The sequence below is a fragment of the Sarcophilus harrisii genome, chromosome 1 (genome assembly GCF_902635505.1).
Source record: "Sarcophilus harrisii chromosome 1, mSarHar1.11, whole genome shotgun sequence".
Classification (NCBI taxonomy): Eukaryota; Metazoa; Chordata; class Mammalia; order Dasyuromorphia; family Dasyuridae; genus Sarcophilus; species Sarcophilus harrisii.
In genome coordinates, this window is record NC_045426.1 from 581,340,985 (window position 1) to 581,365,940 (window position 24,956).

General features: G+C 35.3%; 1 protein-coding gene across 5 annotated transcripts in view; it reads right to left on the minus strand.

Annotated features, from left to right (window-relative positions):
• Window positions 1-491: 491 nt before the first annotated feature.
• The window catches only part of RGS22 (regulator of G protein signaling 22), a 162,066-nt gene continuing 137,601 nt past the window's right edge, over window positions 492-24,956 (minus strand). The window contains exons 22-29 of one of the 5 annotated variants that reach the window (XM_031947040.1): window positions 24,342-24,521; window positions 17,719-17,868; window positions 14,717-14,812; window positions 7,733-7,838; window positions 7,515-7,599; window positions 3,955-4,095; window positions 1,619-1,646; window positions 493-767 (exon numbers count right to left, since the gene is read on the minus strand). In XM_031947040.1, coding sequence (XP_031802900.1) covers window positions 4,086-4,095; window positions 7,515-7,599; window positions 7,733-7,838; window positions 14,717-14,812; window positions 17,719-17,868; window positions 24,342-24,521 — 627 coding nt within the window. In that variant the 3' untranslated portion in view covers window positions 493-767; window positions 1,619-1,646; window positions 3,955-4,085. Of the gene's footprint in view, window positions 768-1,618; window positions 1,647-2,815; window positions 4,096-7,514; window positions 7,600-7,732; window positions 7,839-14,716; window positions 14,813-17,718; window positions 17,869-24,341; window positions 24,522-24,956 lie in introns of those variants that run through there. The other 4 variants (XM_031947042.1, XM_031947044.1, XM_031947043.1 and 1 more) reach the window with 4 other exon arrangements.

The window sequence follows — 24,956 nt, forward strand, 5'->3', positions numbered from 1 at the left end:
TCTATATATAAAAGGGTTGGAAGTCAAAATTGGGTAGTAAATTAGCATGCTTTTAATGGAATAACAAAGCCCACTGAATCATCTGTTCTGGTTTGTTTGGTTTTTTTAGCTTCAATATTGTTGGGATGAGTTGGAGTTTGGAGTCATTAAATGGGCAGTTTTTACTTTATTACTTTGGGGGAGAAATATAATTTGGAACTAGAAAAGTCTGTTTCTTCTGCATGTTTCAACTATATAATGAAGGATACTGGCAATTGATAACAGTATAAATAATTTTCCTAAAATGTTTTTTGACCAAATGAGTTTAGAGTATAACGTAAGATGCATATGGCTGTGTTCAATAGGATACGAAACATAGATGGAAAAACAGATATTTTCCAAGCAGGAGGTATGAAGCTGCTAAAATCTACAGCCTCCATCATAGTATTAATTTGTGTGTCTAACTAAGACTTTAAGATTTGTAAATGAAATTCTAGAAGGGGCATCAAGTAAGAACAGGATATGGAAGCCAAATGGAAAACATGAATCAATAAAAATGACCAAACTAGCTAGAAGTGTAAGTTCAGTCTTTGAAGTCAATTCAAGTACTGCATGTTTTAATTCTGGTGTAATCTTATGATGGTGGGTACAAACAAGAACTCAGAAACAGCTTTTGTAACTTTTGAACTAATCGTACATGAATCGGGTTTGTTGATGGTTACAATGGCCACACAGCCATCCAGCGGTCTTTGCTGAATTACATTTGAATTAAAACCTTCATTCTCCAGCTGAAATGTAACAATGAAGACGTCAACAAAATATCCTTCAAAATATGTTTAACAGTTAGAACTTATAGGAGCTTTTGTGCAGCATATTCATTTTTTATTGGTACATCTATGGCAATTTCATTGTCTCAATGGCAATAATGCATAAAATACTGCAACTGGTACATTTCTTTTGCATGATAACATTTGTTCTCTGTTGGCACAATCATTGTTTCATCTCACATTCTTGTTAATAAAATGATTGCTTTTCTGTCTGCAAGGATAACTTTTCTGGGAAGAGATCATTTTCTTATTTAAAAAAACATTTTCTTGCCAAGAAAAGAACTTCAAACACATATGGCACAAAAGGATCTTGCCCATAATAGTTTTAGTGGATAAAAAAAAATTCTCCAATTAAAATCATAAATCCATTAAGTGCATTCTTCTTTTCTGCTGACAGTCTTAAAAATGAATAGTTCACAAAATGAAAAACAAATCATATTTCTTGCTTACAGACACATTTAACAAGATTCATGGATGAAATAATTTTATAAATTGGCATTTGAGACAAATTATTATTTGAAAATCTACTTTTCATATTTTTCTGTTGGCAACAAAAACTAAAGTATCCCCCAGAAAAGATTAATCAAATTCAAAATAACAGATCCTATTAACATATAAATATATATGTATTTATACATACGTACATACATATATATATGTGATAGTACTGTGTTCCTTAGGTAAAATGGTGATAGGTGTCATCAAAATGCACAGGGAGTAGAATTATTTTGGGTAGCCCTATAAAAGAGAACGTGAAAGGAAAAATTAACTGTGTGGACCAAAAAACCCAAGGGATAAACTGTCCAACTAACCTTTTATTTTTTGCTGCATTGACACATCCTAAATGTTTGGAAAGTAAAGATACATGAAAGATTATTTTTGTATGTTTTTTGATTTGCAGTTCATGATATACAACATCTACACACACACACACACACACACACACACACACACACACACACCCATATATGTAATGTTAGATATATATATTAATCACAATATATCAAGCAAATAGAACAAATTCTATGGTTATTTGACTGACAAAATTTTTTTCCAATATTACCATATCAAAAGAATCATATAATTTTAGAAGTAGAAGTAATCACCAATTCTAACCATCTTATTGTATAGAAGAAGGAATAAAAATCCACTCTGGTTGAACAAATTGCTCCAGGTCACAGAATTAGTTAGGCTAGAACTAGATCAGTGTAATTAGAATTTCCTAACACACAGTCTTAGTCTGCTACATTTCAGAAAAGTGTTTTCAAATCAGAAAATTGCCATCATAATAATAAAAATTAAAAATAAATAAAAAGAACATTTTTTACAGATTATGAAAAATTAAAATAATTTTGATAGCAATTTACAGAGATGGTCATATAAAGTTTATACAATTGATTAATTAGCCAAACATGTTATTTGTTTAGAAATCTACCACCTTCAGAATAATATAAAAGATTTTAAAGTCAAGTAGGACAGCAATCCCATCAGACTTTGAATAGATTTGCATACTATTCTTGCAGTTGTGATATGTTTATATAATATTTCTGTCCACATAAAATCCCTCAGAAGTGACAAGAGACTACAGAGTATGTCTAAAAAGCAAAAGTAATAACAGATGCAGAGTGACATGTGCATTTCAAAAGTTATGAAATATTTTAAAAGCCATTTCCTTTATTCATACAGTTTTTATTAAGGCACTATGTTGAAATTATTTTTTAAAAAAAGCAACATGAAAGGAAATGAAATCTGGATTATTATTCATATAGCAAATGATGCACCCATGAATTGGATAGCAACAAATTAGAACTTAAAGGTTCAGTTCTGATATGAGACTTGTTTAAGTAAACAGAAATATGCAAAGATCCAAAGTGACAAAATGATTACTTTTTATACCAAAGTCTTATTCTTGTTGCTAGGCATTATGGATTATTATGGATTAACATGATAATTGTCATGTAAAAAAGACATGATTAGACCCAAATAATACATTTTAGACTTGACAAAAATCACCAATTTATTTTTATTCATAATTACAAAAACAATGCATCTATATCAATAACACTTTCATGTTAATGTTTTCCATAAATTTATTGAGTAGAACATTTTGTATGAACTTTCTCAGACTGAGTAATGAATTAAGTTTCCCGTAATTTTATACATCTTTCAGCTCAGAAACAAGTAACAATACAAGATAGAAGACAAACATATTGTGTGACAGATTTGGTCTGCTGACCACAAGTGTTTGTCCATGTGGGTGAGAGTGAGAGTCTCATAGTGTTACTCTTGAGCTGCTTGCAAACCACACTACTCAAAATCCACACTACTAATTAGGGTCACAATTTTTATTGTTATAGTACTTTTCTTGATTCCTTGGCTTAAAATAATTATGTGACAGGAGAAGGCAGAAGTAATTAAAAAGAAGCAAACTTTTAAGTTTCCAAAATATTCCAAATCCTGTACTGGCCACTAGAGGCCACAGGATACATGAAATGACAAGTGAAATAGAAGCATTCTGTTAGAAGATACTTTTCCAAATTCATTAAAAAAAAATTGCTGTTGAAGGGCCAGGGGGTACTGGGACAAGACCATTCTGTAGTGTGTGATTTTCTGAGAAGAGGTCATAGGTACATGGGAAGGATTTTATTTATTTATCATGTAGAAACAATTGTCAATGGTGCAGACATTATAAATATCAACAAAAAATGACTTTTCTTAATTTTAAGAATACAAACTGATAATATAATTTTAGTGAGATCAAAAGACTTTACAACATGGAAACTGTCTCTTTATAAAAAATGCTATTTGAAACAGACATTTTACAAACTTAGAAACAATCTTAAATTGAAACCCAGTTGATGATGGGGTTTTTATTTTGTCCAAAAGTTTCATAAATGCTATTTTCCAAGATGACCAATAAAGATTTAAAAAGATCTCTTTAAATGAGGTAAATTCATCAGTCTGAATCTTTAAACCCTCCCTACCCTAGCTCTTGCCTAGGGCTGTTGACAAAAAGATACAATATAAACTTAGTAAATATTTGTTGTTTAAAGGTAGTGTCATTTTACTATGTTACTAATAGCAAAATATTTTAATTCTACTAAGCAAATTAGAAGGCTAATCTACAGTCATTTATCTTATGACTCACCTGTAACATTTATGAATACCTATAATTTGAAAAGCATTAAAGTAAAAGAAATCAAATTTTATTTATAATGTTGACTTGTCTTAGATCATTCAAAGTCATTCAGGCTCCTCATTTCATAGACTAGTTGTATTTCAAGTCTCCCTATAAAAAAGAAAATACTTTATTTTACAATATGATAAAGGGTTGGGGGAAAGAGTTAATTCAAATTAAATTCAACTTATAAGGTGGTTTTTTTTTTTTACTTTTAAAAGAAATGAAATTATGTAAGAAAATTATTTTTAAAAAGTCCTAGACTTCCCAAACATATAGAAAGTGATTAGAAAATTATTTACAAAATGATAGCTCACTATACAAATATCTTTTACAATTTTTTAAAATAGTAGAGCTTCTATTGGAGTAAATACTTTGATGGGTTTGTAATTCCATTGCTATGGGCATTCCTTTCAGCAATATAAATTATAATCTTTGCATTTCTTCCCATTCTGGATAATTATTTTTCATTTTTTCCAATAAATTCTCCAAAGAGGATCTCTCTACTGTGATGGAGATTTTCTTCTTGTTGTTTTAACACCTTTTTAAGGTCCACTGTATCATTCAAACAGTCTATCTTTCTGGGGAGAGGGAACTTTTATTTTGTTTTTTCCATTAACAATATTTTCTTTTCTATCCTTTCTTCCCATCATGGAAAAAAAAATCCTCATAGTTAAAAAAAAAATAAGCAGTCAAGCAAAACAAATATATGTGTGGGTATATATACACACGCACATGCATGTGTGTATGTATGGATATATATCTTCCTTGCAAAAGAAAGTGTGTATCTTATTCTGCATCTCTAGTCCATTACCTCTCTGTTAGATGGTGGGCAATATGTTTCATCAATGGTCCTTTGAATTAATGTTGGTAAGTACAATGATCAGAGTTCTTAACTTTTTCAAAGTTGTTTGTTTTTTATAATGTAATTATTATTTTGGATGTTCCTAACTGGATTATCCAGTAGATTTCTTAAAAATATATCTAAAACAGAATTCATTATTTTCACTTCTAAACCATCTCCCCTTCCCATCCCTAATTTATTCAAGCCTTTGCTATTACTGCATAGAGCAATATCATCTTCCCATTCCTCAGGTCCAAAGCCTGGGAGTTTGGATTCCTCATTATATTTCGTTCCTCATTCCCCATATTCAAACTGTTCCCAAGGCCTATTGACTTCACCAATCAAAATGACCAGCATTTGTGAATGAGTCTTCATTGGCAATGTGGTCCATCTTACTCATGCCCAACGATCATTTCCCTGTTATCCATTGAGTGATTTATAATTCTTCGGAGACTGTGGTATTCCATGTTTTTTCAGCTTTATAGTATCACTTGTAGAATATGTTTAGACGATGGGTCTCTATTCCTGGGAGAAACTTGCAAGTCATTAAAATCCCTGTACAATTTTCCAAATACAAGCCCAAACCCAGAAGATGAGGGAAACTCTGTAAGTACAAGTGAAGCTTCCAAAAAAGAATGTATTGGTTACAAGGACTCCAAGAGTACATGGAAGAAATGAAATTATTTTTTAAAATGGTATTAGAACTTTTGAAGGAAAAAAATGGAAGAAAAAATAAAACAGCTTAGAGCAAAAGTAGAAAACTTTAACCAAGGGATGGATAACCTGAAAAATATAACAATGTTTAGAGTAGAGTTCAATGAAACAAGACATATTAGAACAACTCAAAAGACTGAAAAATCAGACAGCAATTAAGATTAGCAATAGTAACTTTGAAGAGAGAAGTTTCAGTTGGGCGATAAGCTAATTGAGACGTGAATAAGAGCAGAAGTGGAAGCGGTAAGTATACACAGCTTTTTCTAGGAGTTTGGTCAGGAAGGGAGATAAGACACAGAATGATAGCTGCTAGGGATGCTAGGATCTGGTGAGAATTTCAGAAAGATGGGGTGGGTGGATTATTTTATAGGCAGTGAGAAAGGAAGAACAGTGGGTGCAGTCTGCTAGAGAAGATGGAATGGGGATCAGAGTGAAAGTACTTATAGAAAGTTGGTCATCTCATTGAGGAAAAATCTATGCATTAGAGGCTAAAGTAAAAGGCAATAGAGGGGACTGATAAGGAGTGGTGAGATAAAGACAAAGGGAGGGGGACAGCTAGGTGGCCCAGTGGATAGAACACCAGCCCTAAAGTCAGGAGGACCTGGGTTAAAATTTGGCCTCAGACACTTATTTCTTCCTAACTACGTGACCCTGGGCAAGTCACTTAATCCCAATTGCCTTAGCAAAAAAAAAAAAAAGGAAGGGAGAAAAAAACTCAACTTTCTCAGTTAATTATGAGACAAGAGTTTTAGCTGAGAAAAAGGCAAATGGAGGTGCTGTTGGTAGAAAAAAGGAATTTTGGAAATACATTGTAAAGAGGTGGATAGAGATTACTGGATAGGAATAAGAATACTGCCTTGCCATAGTGAAGACTTACTATCAAGAGGGCGTTGTGTTTTGGGGGCTTTATGCAGGATATCTTTCCTGACACACTAGTAAACAGCTTTGATGCCCATGTTCAATACCTCATTTGATGCTAAAATTCAGTGGATTATTTAACATGTCCATCATGGCATCTTGTATGATTTTGCTGTCAATTGGGGAAATATTTTGAGCACCTTCAACACTGTATTTTACTGTACTGTCAGGCTCTTTCATAGGCTGCTGAAAGTTCATTTCGATCACCTACAAGCCAAATTGATTCTTTGCTTAAATGGTTCTTAGCAGAGATCTGTCTGTTGCCTTCAGATGAAGCCCATGGCCACTTATTACAACATCAATAAGAGCCCTGAATTGAATCTGAGCAACAACAAAGTATTATCACAGATAATAAGTATAGATATAAAGCATTCAGGACTAACTTGAATAGAATTACCAAGTTTTTACATGAATAATCAAAGAAAACAATACTATTTTTATAATATTACTAATGAAGAGTATAATGAATAATAATAAAATTTATTTTTATTATTAGTGAAGAAGAGAAGTTTTCCTCAACTAGCAAACTATCAATTGGATGCTAAAAATCTGAATCAATTTCTTTTCTTTTTTTCATGTGAAAAACACATTAACCTAATATAGACTTCTTCAGAATAAGGGTATTAAATTATTGACATGAGTATAAAGAAAAGTACCAGTTACATAAAACATGTCTTCTTGATAATGATAAATTTAAGCAATTTAAGTAATTTAGAAGTTCATATCAATCAAGAGGAATAAGAAACTGTGTTTTTCCCCCTTTGATCTGATTTTTCTTGCACCATATGATAATATATGTTTAAAATGATTGTACATGCATAACCTATAGATTGCTTGCTGTCTTGGGTAGAGGGGATATAAGAGAGGGAGAAAGAAAAAAATTGGAACTCAAAATCTTACAAAAATGAATGCTGAAGACTATTTTTTAACACATATATTTGGAAAAATAAAATACTATTGAGAAAAAAAATAGTAAATGAGTAATTCTAAGGAGAATGCCAAAACATAATGAAAACAGAAGAATAAGGGACAAGGTTAGTGTCAAGACACTCACCCTTGCTGGTCTTCTAATACCTTGCATTTCGTTACATTCATATGCAAAGATGAAGAAACAAAAGCCTTATTAGTTGATGAGGGGCCTGAATAAAAATAAGGAAATAGGAAGAAAGCAATAAATGTTATTAAAATATCAAATTATTAATTTCTACTATGCAACTGTATAGAGGTTTTAGCTATAGTAAAAGTTTATGAACAAAAATGACAAAAAGAGACCTGCTGAGTTGTTTGTTGTTATCTTTTTTTCCAGATCTTCTTGAATTTTAAGCAGAGTTCTCTCCTGCTCCAGAGCTTCTATGTATTTTGAGTAGCACCAGGAAGGCTATAAACACAATTTCCAATGTTAAATATTTATTTTTTTAAAAAAGAAAGAAGAAAGCTAAATGTATAGCTATTTACTCCCCCCCATCAATGAAAAAGATGTGCTGTTTTGCTCCTGATGTCAAGATTAACTTATCAGTCTATTTTTGCCTATGTAGGTACGTTTGTGTCAAAATAAAGTAACTATCTTTGGTTTCTGTTTCTGTGCCATTAACTTCAATTCCTTGGTAAAGAATGAGCTAATCAAAATTATCAAGATGGTCATGTTTATATATTTGCTTTGATTTATAATTAATTCAAATGTTTAGGAAAATCCAGATGGCTTAGGTTGATTAAGCACATTTCTTGGAATAATCAGATGTAAATTCAGAATATCCACATTAAAGAAAAAAACAACTCAGAGACTTTTTCCCTTTTGCTCAATTCTTGATGTCTTCCCTATGCATGTGTAAATAAAACTTATCCTCAAATATTTTTAAATTGTTCTATTCTATCCGAAACATGTTGTTGTAAAATGTCAAAACTGATGAACTTGGCTCTGAAATGATCTATAAGACACTGATGATGCTAATGTTTGATTTCCCCACAACCAATAATTTTTTTTTCTCTTGCTAACAATTGATTTCCATATCATTAGTTAAACTGACTAGATAGTTGGAACAAATGGCTTAAGACACTTGGGAATATAAAAAATTGCCTTTTTTAGAGATCTCATAAACTTTATTTGAAGGAAAGAATGAAAAAGTATTTACTAAGCACTTAACTATGTGTCAAGCACAGTTCTAAGGACTCAGAATATAAATACAAAAGTAGATAGTCTCTTTCCTCAAGGAGATTATATTTTGTAATAAGGAGAGAAAACATCAGTGAAAGTTGAAGGCTTGGTTTGAACCAATTGGTTTGAACCAAAGCTGATGAATTTTGATCAGGTTCTACAAAGAGTAAGTCAGTTGAGAACAGTCTCAGAGATGCAAAGACTAACCTGATTAGAAAAAATCTAACTTTAATCAGTTCCAAAATATTTTTCTGTGTATATGCTATAGAGACAAGGCAAGAGACCATCACTGATAATTCAACTTTAAAGACAAAAGTTTATAGAAGAATCTTCCTCTAGGAGTAGCCCCACCTATCTCAGTTCCTCAAAGTCTTAAGTGTAATGGGCTGAGGTTTGAGTTGAGGCACTGAGGTCCCAAGTACGTGAGGCTAAATAGTAATTGGGCTATACTCTATTAATATACATGATTGGATAAAGAATGGTCCCTGCCCACTCTCCATGCAAGTCCTGATGTGTTGTATAGGAAATGACGATCTTGGTGGGTGGAGGCAGAGAGAGGAACAGGAAGAAGCTGGGAGGGTGGGCCTGGGTTCCATTCTCCTAGCTGCTGGTCGTGTGGCTGCTGGTCTAGCTAGCTTCTTGACTCAGCTGCACACATTGCTATCACCGATTCCCTTCCACCTCCGATCCTTCTTCACCGAGAATAAAGACTGACGATTTTCCCCTAACCTGAACTCCTGACTCCTGCTGATTTAAAATACGTGCTCTTCACATTTGGCGCCCAACGGTGGGAACCAAGGACACTTAAAACCTTCTCTAAGTCCTTGGAATTCCCCAGTGTTTGTTGTGAAAAAGAAATCTGGAAAATGGAGGATGTTAACGGATTTAAGAAAAGTGAATGAACAGATGGAAACTATGGGAACTCTTCAGCCTGGACTTCCATCTCCTACTCAGTTGCCTAGAGAATGGCCTCTTTGGGTCATAGATATTAAGGATTGTTTCTATTCTATCCCTCTGGATAAGGAGGATATGAAAAGATTTGCCTTTTCAGTGCCCAGCGTTAACTTAGCTGAGCCTTATAAAAGATATGAATGGACAGTTTGCCACAGGGAATGAAAAACAGCCCTACTATGTGTCAAATGTATGTTGCTGCTGCTCTTGCTCCAGTAAGAAAAGCATTCCCAAAAGTTATGCTATTACATTACATGGATGACATTCTGGGATGTGCACCTGAGGAACAAATGTTAGAAGCATGTCTACAAAAGACCATAGAAACACTAAGGAATTACAAATTATACATAGCACCAGAAAAAATTCAAAGACATGCTCCTTTCAATATTTAGGATATGAAGTATACCTAAAATACTTACAGTACAAAAACTGTCCTTAAGAACAGAAAAGCTAAACACATTGAATGATTTTTCAGAAATTGATAGGAGATATCCAATGGATGTGACCAGTGTTAGGTTTGACTACCTATCAGTTACAACCATTATATGACATTTTAAGGGGAGACAGTGCTTTAATTTCACCACGTCAGCTTACAAAAGAAGCTCTAGAGGCTTTGAGAGAAGTTGAACTGGCTTTATCCAATGTGGTTGAAAGAGTCACTCAAAAACCCTTGGAGATATCAGTTTTTGCCACACAGAGGCACCCACAGCAGTCCTTCATCAAGGGAGACAGTGTGATAGAGTGGGTGAACCTCCCGGCACAACCAGAACAAAGCCTCACACCCTACCCAGTGCTTGTGGCTAGAATTTTATTAAAGGCCACTAAGTGAGCAGTACAATTATCTGGGACAAGACCTAACAAGATATATACCTTTTATACCAATACACAAATTAATGTGTGTTGTGAGACCATCCCAGAGTGGCAAATTTTATTAGCCATGGCTCCAAATTTTATACATGGGTCTCCATTAAAGATAACTAGACTATTACATAATTGGCGATGGATTCTTGAAGAAAAAGTTTCTAAAGTTTCTCTTAAAGGACCAACTATCTTCACGGATGCATCCAAACATAATATTTGTGCTGTGTACTCTCATGATCTAACTATAAAGAGAGTAGTCAGAATTCCTTTTCAGTCCACTCAGCAGAATGAATTGTACATGATCACTCTAGCTCTTACTTATTATCCAGGAAACATAAATATAATATCTGATTCGGCCTATTCAGTAGGTGTGGTACAAAGAATTGCCACAGCCCAAATAAAATTTGTAGCCTCTAATATATATCAGCTCTTTAAGAAACTTGAAGAGCAAGTGAGAAAGCATCCAGGTAAGATCTATATATTACATGTCCATTCTCATAGTGGACTTCCAGGTCCCATATTTGATAGTAATTCAAATGCAGATAGCCTTCTAACTATGTTGGTCAATACCCCTTTATTCCAGGAAGCCCAGGCATCTCATTCTAAATATCATCAGGCTGCTCGAGCTTTACGTTTACAATTTGGAGTAACAAGAGCGGAAGCTAGGAGCATAGTAAAAGCCTGTAAACTTGCCTTCCTTTCCACGCCTACACTGCCTCCAGGGTAGAACCCTGAGTTTGAGACCCAATGAAATCTGGCAAATGGATGTGACCCATTATAAATCTTTTGGTCGTCTTGTCTTTCATCCACGTTGTGGTAGACACCTTTCGGATTCACTTTTGCAATACCAGCAGCAAAGAGAGCAGCCCAGTGGTCACTAATTCTCATACAAGCATTTGCCATTATGGGTTGCCCAAAGCAATAAAAACAGACAATGGTCCTGCTTATACTTCAAAACATTTTACACACTTTTGTGCACAGTATAAGATTTTACACACCACAGGCATACCTTTCAATCCTCAAGGACAGGCAATAGTGGAGAGGAGAAACAGAGATATTAAAACACTCCTCCAAAAACAAAAGAAAGGGGGAGCCACAGGTAACCCTAGAGAACTTCTAAATCTAGCTCTTTGGTGAATGGAAAGGACCAGATAGGCTAACTGCTTTGGGGAGAGGGTTTGCTTGTATCTCTACAGGTGGAGAAGGAATCAGATGGGTCAAGCGAGCCATTTGCCTTGTCCATCGCAGAGAGAAGGAGCAGACCCTTGAAACAAAGGAGACGACCCAAGAAATATCGGGTGGTTCTGTTGCTGATTGTGCTCATCATTGAAAGAGCATGGCAGTTATGGCGTTTGACTCATGGACATCAAAGATTGTTGGACTTCAAAATCCTCAGGAATCATTGGATTCTCTGAGACATGATAAGATTGTTGTAGGACTTGAAAACCCTCAGGAATCATTGGATTCTCTGAGACAGGACAGAAAACCCTCAGGAATCATTGGATTCTCTGAGAAATGATAAAGACTGTTACGGGACTTCAAAATCTGCTGGAATCATTGGATTCCCTAACACATAAAAAGACTTTGCAGGACTTCAAAACTCAGGGATCATTGGATTCCCTGACATGTGAAACAAATGGACAATAGACTGGTTTTGGACTATTCTTGGCTGCTGAAGGAGGTGTATGTGTGACTGTTGTTTACATACCCTCCTTCTAGGACTTCTGGTGATCTTTTCCAACACCATGTTGATTTATATTGTTTGCTATGCCGCTACTTGCATGTACAAGTCATGTTTGTTACACCACATTGAGCCTCCACTGACTGAGGGGAGGGTCATCCCTAATAGCCTCTGCGTTATTGCTATGTGCTTGTGTAATACCTCCCATGCTGATGGTTTGTATATAACCCTTCAGCCCAAAACCCACTAGCAACCCCACTTCCCTTTGGTGCTTTTCATCTCCCCTTCCTGAGATGTCAGGGAGGGCGTGATCATCTCCTTTTAGTGCTTTCACCACCTTTCCTGAGAAGTCAGGGGAGGCTGTGATAACCTCCTTTTGGTGCTTTCACCTCCTTCCCTGAGAAGTTAGGGAGGCTGTGATCACCTCCCTTGGGGCTCTGACCTCCTGAGGGAGTCAGGGATGGCATGATCACCTGTATTCTAAAATAAAAGCGGGAGATGTAATGGGCTGGGGTTTGGAGTTGATGCACTGAGGTCCCAAAATCGTGAGGCTAAATAGTAATTGGGCTATACTCTATTAATATACATGATTGGATAAAGAATGGTCCCTGCCCACTCTCCATGCAAGTCCTGATGTTGTTGTATAGGAAATAACGATTTGGGTGGGTGGAGGCAGAGAGAGAGACAGGAAGAGAAGCTGGGAGAAATTGGGCCTGGGTTCCATTCTCCTAGCTTCTGGTTGTGTGGCTGCTGGTCTAGCTAGCTTCTTGACTCAGCTTCACACATTGCTATCGCCGATTCTCTTCCACCTCCGATCCTTCTTCATTGAGAATAAAGACTGACGATTTTCCCCTAACCTGAACTCCTGACTCCTGCTGATTTAAAATACGTGATCTTCACACTTAAGCATTATGGCCTCATCTCCAAAGCAGGAAAATTTCAACTTTGACTACAAATATCTTTTGAACAAATAGTTGTGTCCTCCCTAGGCCAACACCAACCAGCTAAGTGATACAGTGGATAGAGTACTAGACTTGGAATTAGGAAGACAGTTTCCTGAGTTCAAATCTGGCCTCAGACACTCACCAGCTGTGTGACGTTGGGCAAGTCACTTAACCCTGCTTGCCTCAGTTTCCTCACTTGGAAATTAAATTGGAGAAGGAAATGGCAAATCACTCCAGTATTATTGCCAAGAAAAATCAAATTGGGGTCATAGAGAGTTGGGCATGATTGAAAAACAACCAAATAAATTTTTAAAAATCTAATCCAATTAAACCATATATCCAATTAGGAACTAGAATAGCAATGCCTTCAGCACCACATTAGTCTGGAAAGGAAGAGTACTGGGTGAAACTAGCTTTTGGGAGTAACTCTAGGAATGGGTCATGATTGACCAACCTATTATTAATATTCCCAGTTAAGACCAGGTGGGAATTTGTTTATTTATTCTCTCTATTCTTATAGTTATCTTTTCCATTATAATATAAAAATATATATTTTATAGTTCTTCATTAGAATATAACTTCTTTGCAAGTAGATGTATTTCTTTCTTTGTATTTTTATCCTCAGTGCCTAGAACAGTGTCTGGTACATAGTAGGAACTTAACAAATGCTTCACTGATTGATTGGTAACTGTGTGATTGACAGGTATCTATTAAAAGGACCCAGATATACAGCTATTACATTTAAAATAAAGAAAATACAAGATTGAGAAAATCAAACTATTGTTTGTGAATATTTCATCAAAGTACATGTTTATCAAAAGAGATGGAAACTTTTAAAATATTGAACAAGTCAACAAAAATATTTTTCAATTAAATATAAGGAAATGAATAAAAAAGAACTTATTAATTACTTACTATGCATAACTCTATGTGCCAAGCACTGAGGATACAAATTACAAAAATCAAGAAAGTTTACGCCTCAGAGGAACATCCATTTTAATGAGATAAACATAACACATATCGGAGAATGGTATCCAAGGTAGGAATATTTAGGTTTGGAAAATTAGAAGAAGGGTAAGTGGAGCTATAGGAAAGTAGATTGACAACCCCTTTCCAGGGCCGATGGTAGTATTAATTTGATTATGGGTCCAGAACTGGAAAGGAGGAATGGAGCTAGGGGAACAGAGAAAAAGGTATATAAATGCTGTTGAGATTATCCATCGATCAGTACAGTGAGGAAGAAATAGACTCAAAATAAGTGTTTCAGAACTGAATGGGTTAAGACTTCTGGGACATTACCTCTGATCTGAATGGCAAGATGGTTAGCAAGAAAATGGCTCGGGGAGTAGGAGGTAAAGTGAAGGTGAACCATGTCTGGAGTCTGCCTGAGATAATGGTCAAATAAGTCACTCTGCAATGAGGGTGGGGTAGCAAAAAGGGGATCTTTAGAGTTGGGATGGTTAAAATCTCTAATGTATGGTCTCTGATGAGGGGTTGGCAGAAGGTGACTGGCTAGGTGACTGGACAATAAAATAATATGAATTATTTAACTGAACTGGTGCTGGTGCCGCATGAAATTTTAAGTATGCTGAAGAATAAATCAATCTCCACATGAAACATACTATAGAAAGATGATAATAGCCTCTGCAATACACCTGACTGCTTACCTGGCGGTTATATGCCTGCATATTTAAACCTGTGGTGCTGCTTATTCGCCCTGAACCTGAAACTGAACCACTTGCTGTTCTTGATGCATCCTGTAACTTAAAAGTATAAATGTTATAGCTTACTGGGGACAAAATATGTTTTTCAAGATGACTCCATGTTTCTAAAATATTAAAAAAACATTATTCAAAAACCACTTAATTTTTTAGTAAAGTAACATTATAGTTAATGTTGTAGCAAGTCCTATCAAATGCGGTATAGCCTGTGACAATTTATTTTGAATGATCCTCTCCTGGTTCATTTACATTTTTCTCATTAAATCCACAGTCATTTGATTTTCATGAAACTACCTTCCCTTATTCTTCCTTTTTCTAGATTCCTAGTTCAATTCTGTTTTTGTCAGTACTAGATTTTCACAAGACTGAATTGAGGATAATTAGGTTTGATCTTTGTAGGAGATATGAATACCAGTACCAAAATGTTCAACTTTTTCAGAATATAAATTTCGACTATGTCCAAATTTTAGGTTCCACATACTGGTTATCCTCGTATTTCAATGGTTATCTTAATTTTGACAGTCAAGTGAAGTAGGTGGTATGACAGTGGACAGAATATTGGAGTAAGACTCAAGAAGGCCTAAGTCAAATCCCAGTAGTACCCTTGTGGTACTGGCTGGGAACTCTAGGCAAGTCACTTAAAACTTCCTAGATCCTTACTTTCTCATCTATAAAGTCAGGGAGTTGGACCAGATGGACTCCAAAGTCCTCTATGATTATGGCAAAATATTCTTGAAGCCAGGGTTTTAGCTACATCAGAGAAATCATTTCCTTGTGAACACTATAAGCTTCAAATTAAAATTCAACCAATGTTTGTGGGCAAGGCATTTCCTTCCCCAGCTGCCAAATCTTTTAAATTCTTCCTCTAGGATGTCTCACACCTTCCTCTTCTCTCTGCTCACAGGATGACTCCCCCAGGCTCTGGCCCTGATCACTTCAAATCTGCCCAGATTCTGGACAGAGTAAAAAGCAAAACAGTTGTTGTCCTCAGGGAGTTCCCCCACACAAGCAACATGAGGACAGAAACAAGTCTCCTCCAGGCTAAGGAGGGAAGCTGGCCAACAGTGACAAGAAGAGCAGCAGAGGGGTTAGGAAGGTCAAGGGGGGACTTGGAGAAGAGATGGCACCAGAGCTGAGACTTGAAGGATTCTTGGGCTGTCTCCTCAATTGCCTTTGCTCCATCAGAGAACATGAACACCTTCGGCTCCCATTATTTTCACCTTGACTCCACCCAAAGACACACTAGACAACACTAAGACTTTACTAGTCTTAATCTCATTATCACCCATAATTCATCTGCAGTCTTGCTCTCTTTTGGTCCTCCTCCTGTCTGCGAAATATGCTCCCCCAAATATATGAGTACCCCAATACACTATCCTGGGCCCTTCTTTCTGAGTGATCCCATCAGCTGAGAATATCTGAGAATAATCTGAGAATAAATGTGTGTATACACATATATGTAAACATTTGTACATAAATATACATATGTAAGCACACTTATTTTTTGGGGGGTATATGTGTGTTGTTTATACCTGGTATACCTTATTTACTTTTTTTAAATAAGGAATTTATATTTCTCCCTTTATTTTATTCAATTTAATCCAATATTCTAATTTAATGTAAAGGTTTTTTTTCTTCTTCTTTTTTTTAATCCTGATTCTGTCATCCAAAGTGTTAGTTTTAAGGTCATCTGTCTATTTGATAAGCCTGCCTTTTTTTTGTTTTTATCTAAAGCTTTGAAGAAGATGTTAAATAGCTAAGGTCTAAAACACAAGCCTCAGGCACACCACTGAAGACTTATTTCCTCTAAGCTCAAATGTGGCTATGGGAATCCAGAAAGTTCATTGCTTGTGCTCTCCTTAAGCAGAGAGAAAGACTGCTTGCTGAGCACACAAATTAGAGCCCAAAGCATCCAACTTCTGAACTACGAGCAGACAAATACATTATATCTTTCTGCTTGGTCCTAAAAATAATTTTTTTTTTTTTTTTTTACTTAAACCTTTTCTTTCTTTTTCTTTTCCTACTTCTGGCATTTGTTTACTAAATTTCAGTTTCATTCCATCATTGCCTAATCTCTCAGTTTCTGCCAGTTTCTAACCATGAAGCCTTTCACTTTAGTTCAGCACCTCATTACCTTTCACCTGCACCACTGCAATCTTCTCCCATTGATTTAAGTCTGCCTTAAGTCTTTTCCTACTTTTAACCATCCTTGACACAACCACCAAAGGGACTTGATTAAAATATGGATCTGGTTATGTCATTTTGGCCCCTACTCAACAAGCTCTAATGGTACCTCCAGCATCAATATAGACTTCTTCTGTGAGGGATTTGTCTCACTCTTTTACTGCACTAAACCTTCCCATCTTTACTACTCATCACTTGCATCTACATGATCTGGCCTTCCTGGCCTTCCTTCTGTTCCTTGTACAACTTTCTATCTCTTAACCTTTTCCTTTTGCCTCTTCTTGCCTGGAACGCACTCCCTCCTCACCTCTCTCTCTCTTAGAATTCTTGATTTCCTTTAAGACTGAGCTCAAATACCCCCTTCTAGTTCAAGGTTGGGGAACCTTTTTCCTGACAAGCATCATTTGGATATTTCTAACATCATTCACAGGCCACATAAAATTCTCAACTTATCGAACTCAAGTTTTAGAAGGTTGTACTTTGGGAGCTTTAAACTCATCATTGCCTTCAGTTGCTTCAGTAAATAAGATCTGTGGGCTGGACATAGTGCAGCATTGTTCTAGACTATAAGATTCTTAAGGGGAGGGATTATTTTCTGCTTTATCTTGGTACCCAAAGCATCTAGCAGGACTTGGTTAGTTAAGTGTTTATAGGAATCTTTGTATTCTTTTCTCTCTTTTAACCTCTTACATATGTGTGTGAGAGTATGTAGGTGTAATAATATTTTTTAAAACTTCAAACGCACGCAAAAATGTGCTTCTTACCTTTGTTTTGCTGTCTTCAATGGAAGTGGCCTGTTTTTTCTTAAATTCTTTTCTTCTCTCTAAAGTACTCATAACTTTCTCATCAGTTAAATTGCTTTGAAACTGACAAAACTCTGGCCAGTATTTAAAAAGAACCCCAAAAATTGTCATCTGGACAGAAGCAAAAAGGTACTAAGGTTATAATTTTATACAAATGTCCTGATTTAAAATATAATTCACCATTGTAGTGATATAACTATTCTTTACTAAGTATCCAGCATGTTTCCTGCAATTTATTGTCTCTAGGCAAGCTTCATATAAACTATATACATGCTGATCATCAACTTTTTTTTTTTTATTGCCAATGAGAACTCTTTTGTTTAAAAAAAAAATGTAGTCGAGAATTTGCTTCTTTATGTCTCATACCAATTGACTGAATTAATAAAAACATTCATTAGGTTTTGGGAGGTTTTACTTTTTAACAAGGAATTTATAGTTTCTTTTAAAAATTTCTATACACACTGCTATTTTATCCAAATATTCTAAACATTTAGTTCATCAAAGAAAAGAAACTCACTTTTTTCTTTCAGAGAAAGGAAATACCATTTTGCCTCTGGAAAAACTCTTAAACAACATTGCAGATGTAAGAATAAATCTTGGACAACTTTTAAATGATAGAATCTTTCTTTTTATGTGAAAGCAAGAAAAACAACATTTAAAAAGCAGAATGGTACCCTTAACTAATGCCCTCCAGTAGGATACTCCACATTAAATGATCATGATATTTATATAGATAAGAATTATGCTAAAAAATCTGTACCAAATTCTTTCATTAGTTCTGCAATGCACACGTGCTATTTCTTGCAAAAACTTAGTACTTGCCACATCAGATCAGACTGTCATCCTAAGAAATCCTACATTTTGTTGCTTATTAACTATGGCTTTTACCTAATGCTTAAAAAAAAATTCATTAGTTTTAAGCTGACTATTAGGAAAGGGAATAAGCATTTGTTGAACATATACCATATTCCAGTCACTATGCTAAGCACTTCTCATTTGATAATTATTAGTTTGATAATTATAAGGGAAAAGGAAAAAAAAAAAAAACATTCTCTTATAAATGCTTCAATGATCAGTTTATGACCTAAAGTAAGACATCTGATTTTCCCTCTTTTCCCAATTTTTCTATCCAGACTTGCAATTTTATGTTATTTAATTTTATCTATATGCATCTAAGTGCATCTAAGTATCTTTTATCTAGATCTGTTGGTAGGAGGAGGAAATTCCTGGAGACGAAATAAATACTCTCCAACTATTCCTTCTTATACACTAAATTATCCTTTTTTTTCAGTAAACTCTTCACAGATCCCTGTGCTTCCTAGCACTTAAATGGCATGCATGTGTGTGCGTCTGTGTATGTGAACTTCAGCTGCGTTAATCCAGAAAAACATTATCCAAAAAGTACTCCAGTGGAAAGCATTGTAGTCAAGTATCAGGATGCTATCAAAGGAACAGCAAAGCTGTCATATAAATATTCTGTGGTACTGTTATCTGTTTGAATCTAATTCTCTTCCATTAGACTCAATGGAAATTTTAAGAGATTAGACACTTAAACTCCATGTCTGTCTCCATATCTAACATTTTGCTCTGTAGATTGAAAAAGATTAATTTTTAAAACACCTTTTCAGTGAATCTAATGAAAGGTCAATCAAATCTGGTGCCGCTAGACTTTTCCAGATTTCTCTCGGTACTCCATCCTATCTCTTCTTTTGCTAATTCACACTCTATACAGCTGCCAGAATTAAAATCCCTAAAACACAGGTGTGACATGGCTATGCTCCTGTTCAAGAAGCTTCAGAACTCTTTCTTTGCTTCTGGAGAGGGGAGAAAGTCCCCCGTCTGGCCGGACAGCTCCTTACCATCTAGCCACGGCTTCTCTCTGTATCCTATCCTATCACTCCACATCAGCATTCAGCATTGCAGCCAGCGTCACTGATCTGCTGTTCCCCAGCTCTCCCTATGCCTCTTAGATGACTCTCTTCCTTCAAAAGATTCCAAATGCTACTCGCTATACGAGGACATCTTTCCCAGAACCTCCCAGACATTAGGGTTCTATCCCTTTATGATTTTTTTTGTATGTTTCCCTCCCAGGGAAGTGCCCTTAAGACATTCACATCTAAAGAGGGAGACAAAGAAATAACCATGAACATATTGATGAGGTCCTGAATGGTGGGTGTGGTTGGCAGAAAGAAACTGGAGCACTGATGGGATTGTTCCCTGGGACAGGCAGGGAGAAGGCTCTGATAAGAGATCAGTTTAGCTCCATAGTCCCATCCTCTGTAGTCATTCAGTCAGAAATCCAAGTTATGTCAACTCCCTGAAATCCACTTTCCGTGGGGGCCATGGGCAGCTTTGCCTTGTCATGTCCTGTCAGAAATCCCAGTCATGTTCCTGGGGTTAAACAGGAACAATTCCATATTTCTCTGAGGTTAAATTTTCCCTAAAATATCTGCTTATGGCACATACCATCTTGGCTGCTCCTTTGGATCAGCCTGCCATGACATTGCCCTGTGGTGTTTTTCTCCTTACAGGGGTATGTCTCCTAGCCCCACTCTAGTTGTCTCTCCTCTTAGACCCCACTTTTCCTCATGGAGATTCTTTTAGAGTGCCAAATAAATCCCTTTCAGGACTTACTTTGCCAGTTAAGGGCATACTCCAACTCTGTGGGGTGGTTCCTTTTTCCTGGCTAATTGCAAATTCCACTAGGGAACTTGTCTTTTTCATCATTAATTATTAAAATCTCTCCCACTCTATTTCATATTTACCATTCCTGGTGTCTTTTGTATCCCTTCATTTTGTCTATAACCTCTTCTTCTAAATAAACCTGTCTTTTGCCAAAGAGAAAGGCTACTGTGAATTCTTCACAAGACCGAACCCCAACATTTGGTGCTTCTAAAGTGTATCCCCACATCATTGGCTCTATCAACCACATCAATATGAGGCATATTCAGGATAAACTGATGGAGGATTTTAGAAGGAAGGATGTGTCCTGCCTCTTTTCCTTTCAGTTTTCATGGGTTTGATTATATCTCCTCATCCTGGAGATGATTTCCAGATTTCTAAACTTAGATCTAGTCTGCAGGGGTACAGTCTCACATTGAGAATTATATGGTTGTATATTAGATATTACTAGATATAACTTTGTTGTATATTAGACACTTCAAATTGGATGTCACATAGACATTTCAAACTTAACATGTCCAAAAAAGAATTCATCATCTTTTCCCCCAAACCTTTCCCTTCTTTTAAACCTCCCTATTACTACCAAGGACACAAAAGCATCTGCTCTACCACAAGGGCTTGCAAACTTAAGTGTTGCCTTCAACTTTTCTCGGTCACTCCAACACCCAGAATAGGGTCAAACCCTATAATTTCTGACTTCAAAATAGCTTTTCTAGCCATCTCCTCTCCATTCACACCTGAGGCCATCATCACCTCTCCTGTAGCTCATTACAACATTCTAATTGGTCTTCTTGCCTCAAGACTCTCCCACTTCCAGTCCATTAGCTGCCAGAGTGATTTTCCTAAAGGGTTAGGTATTACCCTACTATCTATCCTCCCACTCAGCAAACTGAAGTGGCTTCTTATTACCTCCAGTATCAAATACAAACTCCTCTGGTATTTGAAATCCTTTGTAAACAAGTGCCTTTCACATTTTTAGTCTTCATACACTTTACTACCCTACCACCCTTCATGTGGCTGCACTAGATGATTTGCTGTTCCTCACACATAGCACTCTATATCTCATTTTCATGCTTTTGCACCGATTAGTCTACATGTCTGGAATTCTCTCCCTCCTCAATTTTCCTCTCTCTCTACTTCTCAATTTCCTTGGCTTCTTTCAAGACTCGGGGCAAATCCTACCTTCTGCAGAAGTTCTGCCACTCCCTAGATGCTAGGTACTTTCCTTTCTGACATTTCATTCTACCAATTCAATGTATTTTGTACATGTGCGTGCATACACACATAGTTTTTAATCTATCTACATATTGTACATTGTACAATGAGTAACATTGAATTGTGTTATGTATTGTATTATACAAAATGTATTGTATAATGTATAATATATAATCTATTGTAAGCTTTTGAAGGCCGGGAGGTTTTGCCTTCCTTTAAATGGCCAGTGTTTACCACAATAAGGGCTTAATGAAGTCTTTCAGACTGACTTTTTCACTATTGATATCTATGCAATTGTTATTTTAATTAAAACTTTTAAGTTTACTTTATTAATATTGTATACCAATATGTATATAAACACATATAAGGTTTTAAGTTTTATCTACAGATCTTTTCTCTGCCATTTGTGTCCTATAAATTACTGTCACTCTTCTATTCCTTTAATGACATGCCTGTTCCAGATTTACAGTAACCAATTTTATAATTTTATCTAAGGATTTATCTTTATCCTCCTCAATTTTCAATCACTTTGTTTCTTGCCAAACACATTCTTTCCAATCCGCCTGAGATGTATTCTCTTCATTATCCAGAGCCTATCATTAGGATATCATAAATTTTCATCCAGAAAATGGGAAGTCTCTTCTTTACTACTATTTGTGTAACCAGCTGTTTTCAATTCCCATATTCTTTCTTTTTTAAAATAAAAACTCTCCAATGGAATAATGAAAATGCCTTTTTTTTTTTTTTTTTTTTTTTGCTCTTAAGTCCCTAAATATCCAAGTTGTGACTTTAAAATCACTAAAACAATGATAGATTTTTTTCTGGAGAACAAGGCAGAGGTTGAGAACTTGATAAAAGATCTCTAACTTGGATATATATCCCAATAAACTAAGACATAGCTACATTAATTCTATAAATTCTATGAATGACCTGGGTAGGCCCAGGTCATTATCAGGTAACAATAATAAATAACAAATAATAATGCTGAATCATAGAGCAATATTCTATTATTTATTCTGTCCCTCCCTATGTTGCTACTCCTGTTTTTTTTTTCTACTGAATATTTTCCTAAGTTCTCCTATACTGAAGAGCTGATGGTGTCTCCCAAAATAGGTATCCTCCAAATTAGGTACACCTGCGCTTCATGCTTGAAGCATTTTAGCTAACAGTGCTGGAAAGGAGTCAGCTAGGTGGCTCAGCGAATAGAGTACTGGGCCTACTCAGGAAGAAATCTAGCCTCAGACATTTATTAGCTGTGTGATCCTGGACAGGTCACTTAACCCTGTTTGCCTTAATTCCACTGGAGAAGGAAATGGTAAACCACTCCAATATCTTTGCCAACAAAAACTCATGGCCAATGTGGTCAATGGAGTCATGAAGAGTTGGGGTGGACTAAATGATGAACACAAACTGGAAAGAATATACTACTCAGGTTCCACAAATAAGGAATGACTTATAACATACCAGATCTTTGGCAAAAAATTCAAGCTATTTAAGACATCTCATGGTATGTTCTTTAAAAGGCAAAGACTAATTATTTTTCTGTATATTTCTAGCTTTTAATGTACTGCTTGACTTTCACTTCCGCTTTGTCTCAGTCCTATATTAGTCTCTCAGATAAGTCATTCTAGACTTCAGTTTCCTAATTTTCTTTTCTAGCCATTTGCATCCAGAGAGAGGACTATGGGACTGAATGTGGATCATAATATAGTATTTTCATTTTTTTGCTGTTGTTTGCTTGCTTGTTTATTTTTTCTCTCATTTGTTTCTTTTTAATCTGATTTATCTTGTGGATATATATGAATAATGTAGAATATGTTTAAAAGAATCGCATATGTTTAACCTATATTGGATTACTTGCTGTCTAGGAGAGTGGGGAGGTAAAGAGGGAGGGAGAAAAATATGGAACATAAGGTTTTTCAAGGATGAATGTTGAAAACTATCTTTGCATGTATTTTGAAAAATAAAAAGCTATTATTAAAAAAAGGAATATCATATTAAAAAAAAGAAAGAAACTAACTGTAACAGGTTAGACAGGAAGAGTTCTCTTTACCATACTTATATACTTTATATAAAGTAAGTATTTGAATTTCATCTCAATTATTTTGTGGACAGGTAAATTTTCCTATCTTTCAAGATATGTATCTTTTCCAAACCACATGTTTTACAAGTCTTTGTGATAGCTGATGTTTTATTTTATTTACATTTTCTGATGTTTTTACTTATTTATTTATATTTATCATATTTCTATTGATGTCTTTTTTTCTTGTAATTATTCAGTCATTTCCTGATCTATACCTGTTCCTTCTTGAACTCTTCCTTTTACAAAGAAGAACTGACTCCAAAGGTGAATGCAACAGTAACAGATATTTGAAAAAAAAAAAAAATGAGAGAAGAGAAGAGGCAAGGAAGAGGAAGTAGAGAAGGGTTTATAAAATAGAAACTAAAATTATAAAAATTCAAATATTAATTTGTTGTTTAAGGATTAATCATACTAATCCTGCATCTCAGTGATATAGAAATATTTTACATTTAAATAAAATGATCCTGGAACTGGGAAAGCAATTTTTTTAAAACTTATCAGATAAATCTATGTTTGTCCATATGAACAATAAAAATGAATAAAAACATCTTGACTTTGGTTGGTTTTAAAAGCTGTTTACCCATAGTTAGTACAGGTTTCTCACCTGAGCCTCTCTAAAGACATAGGGTCCTAATTCTTTCCTGTGCTCTATAATCTTCTGAGCTTGATCAAATGGAAGGTCAATTTGCAGAGCTGGTGGAACACTGGAATTAATAAAGCAGTTGATGATAGTTGTGATCTTATTCTGGATAACAGCATCCTCACAATGAGAATGGCACAAGTCCTACACAATGTGAAAAGAAAGAATAAATAGTCAAATTTTCATTTGATCCCTAATAATTATTGACTAAACCTGCATAAGGTTTTGCAAATCATTCAATTTATCTGGAGCTCAGTTTCCTTATTTTATAAAATTAGGCATTTGGGATAAATAGCTCTAAGCTCTCTAAACTAAATTTCTTTATTTCAAGACCTAATACAAGTTATACCTCTTTTAGTTAGTTAATCAAATAAGCATGTATGAGGCACTTACAATGTGTCAAGCATTATTTAACTATTTAACAACTATTTAACATAGTTGTTAAAAGGTATAATAAATTAAAAAAAAATCCCTTCCTCAAGAAATTTACACTACAGAGAGACAAAGTAAATATAAGATACATAGTTGTAATAATAGTCCTTTAAGACTAAAAAGTACTTTATAAATCTTTCGTAACTC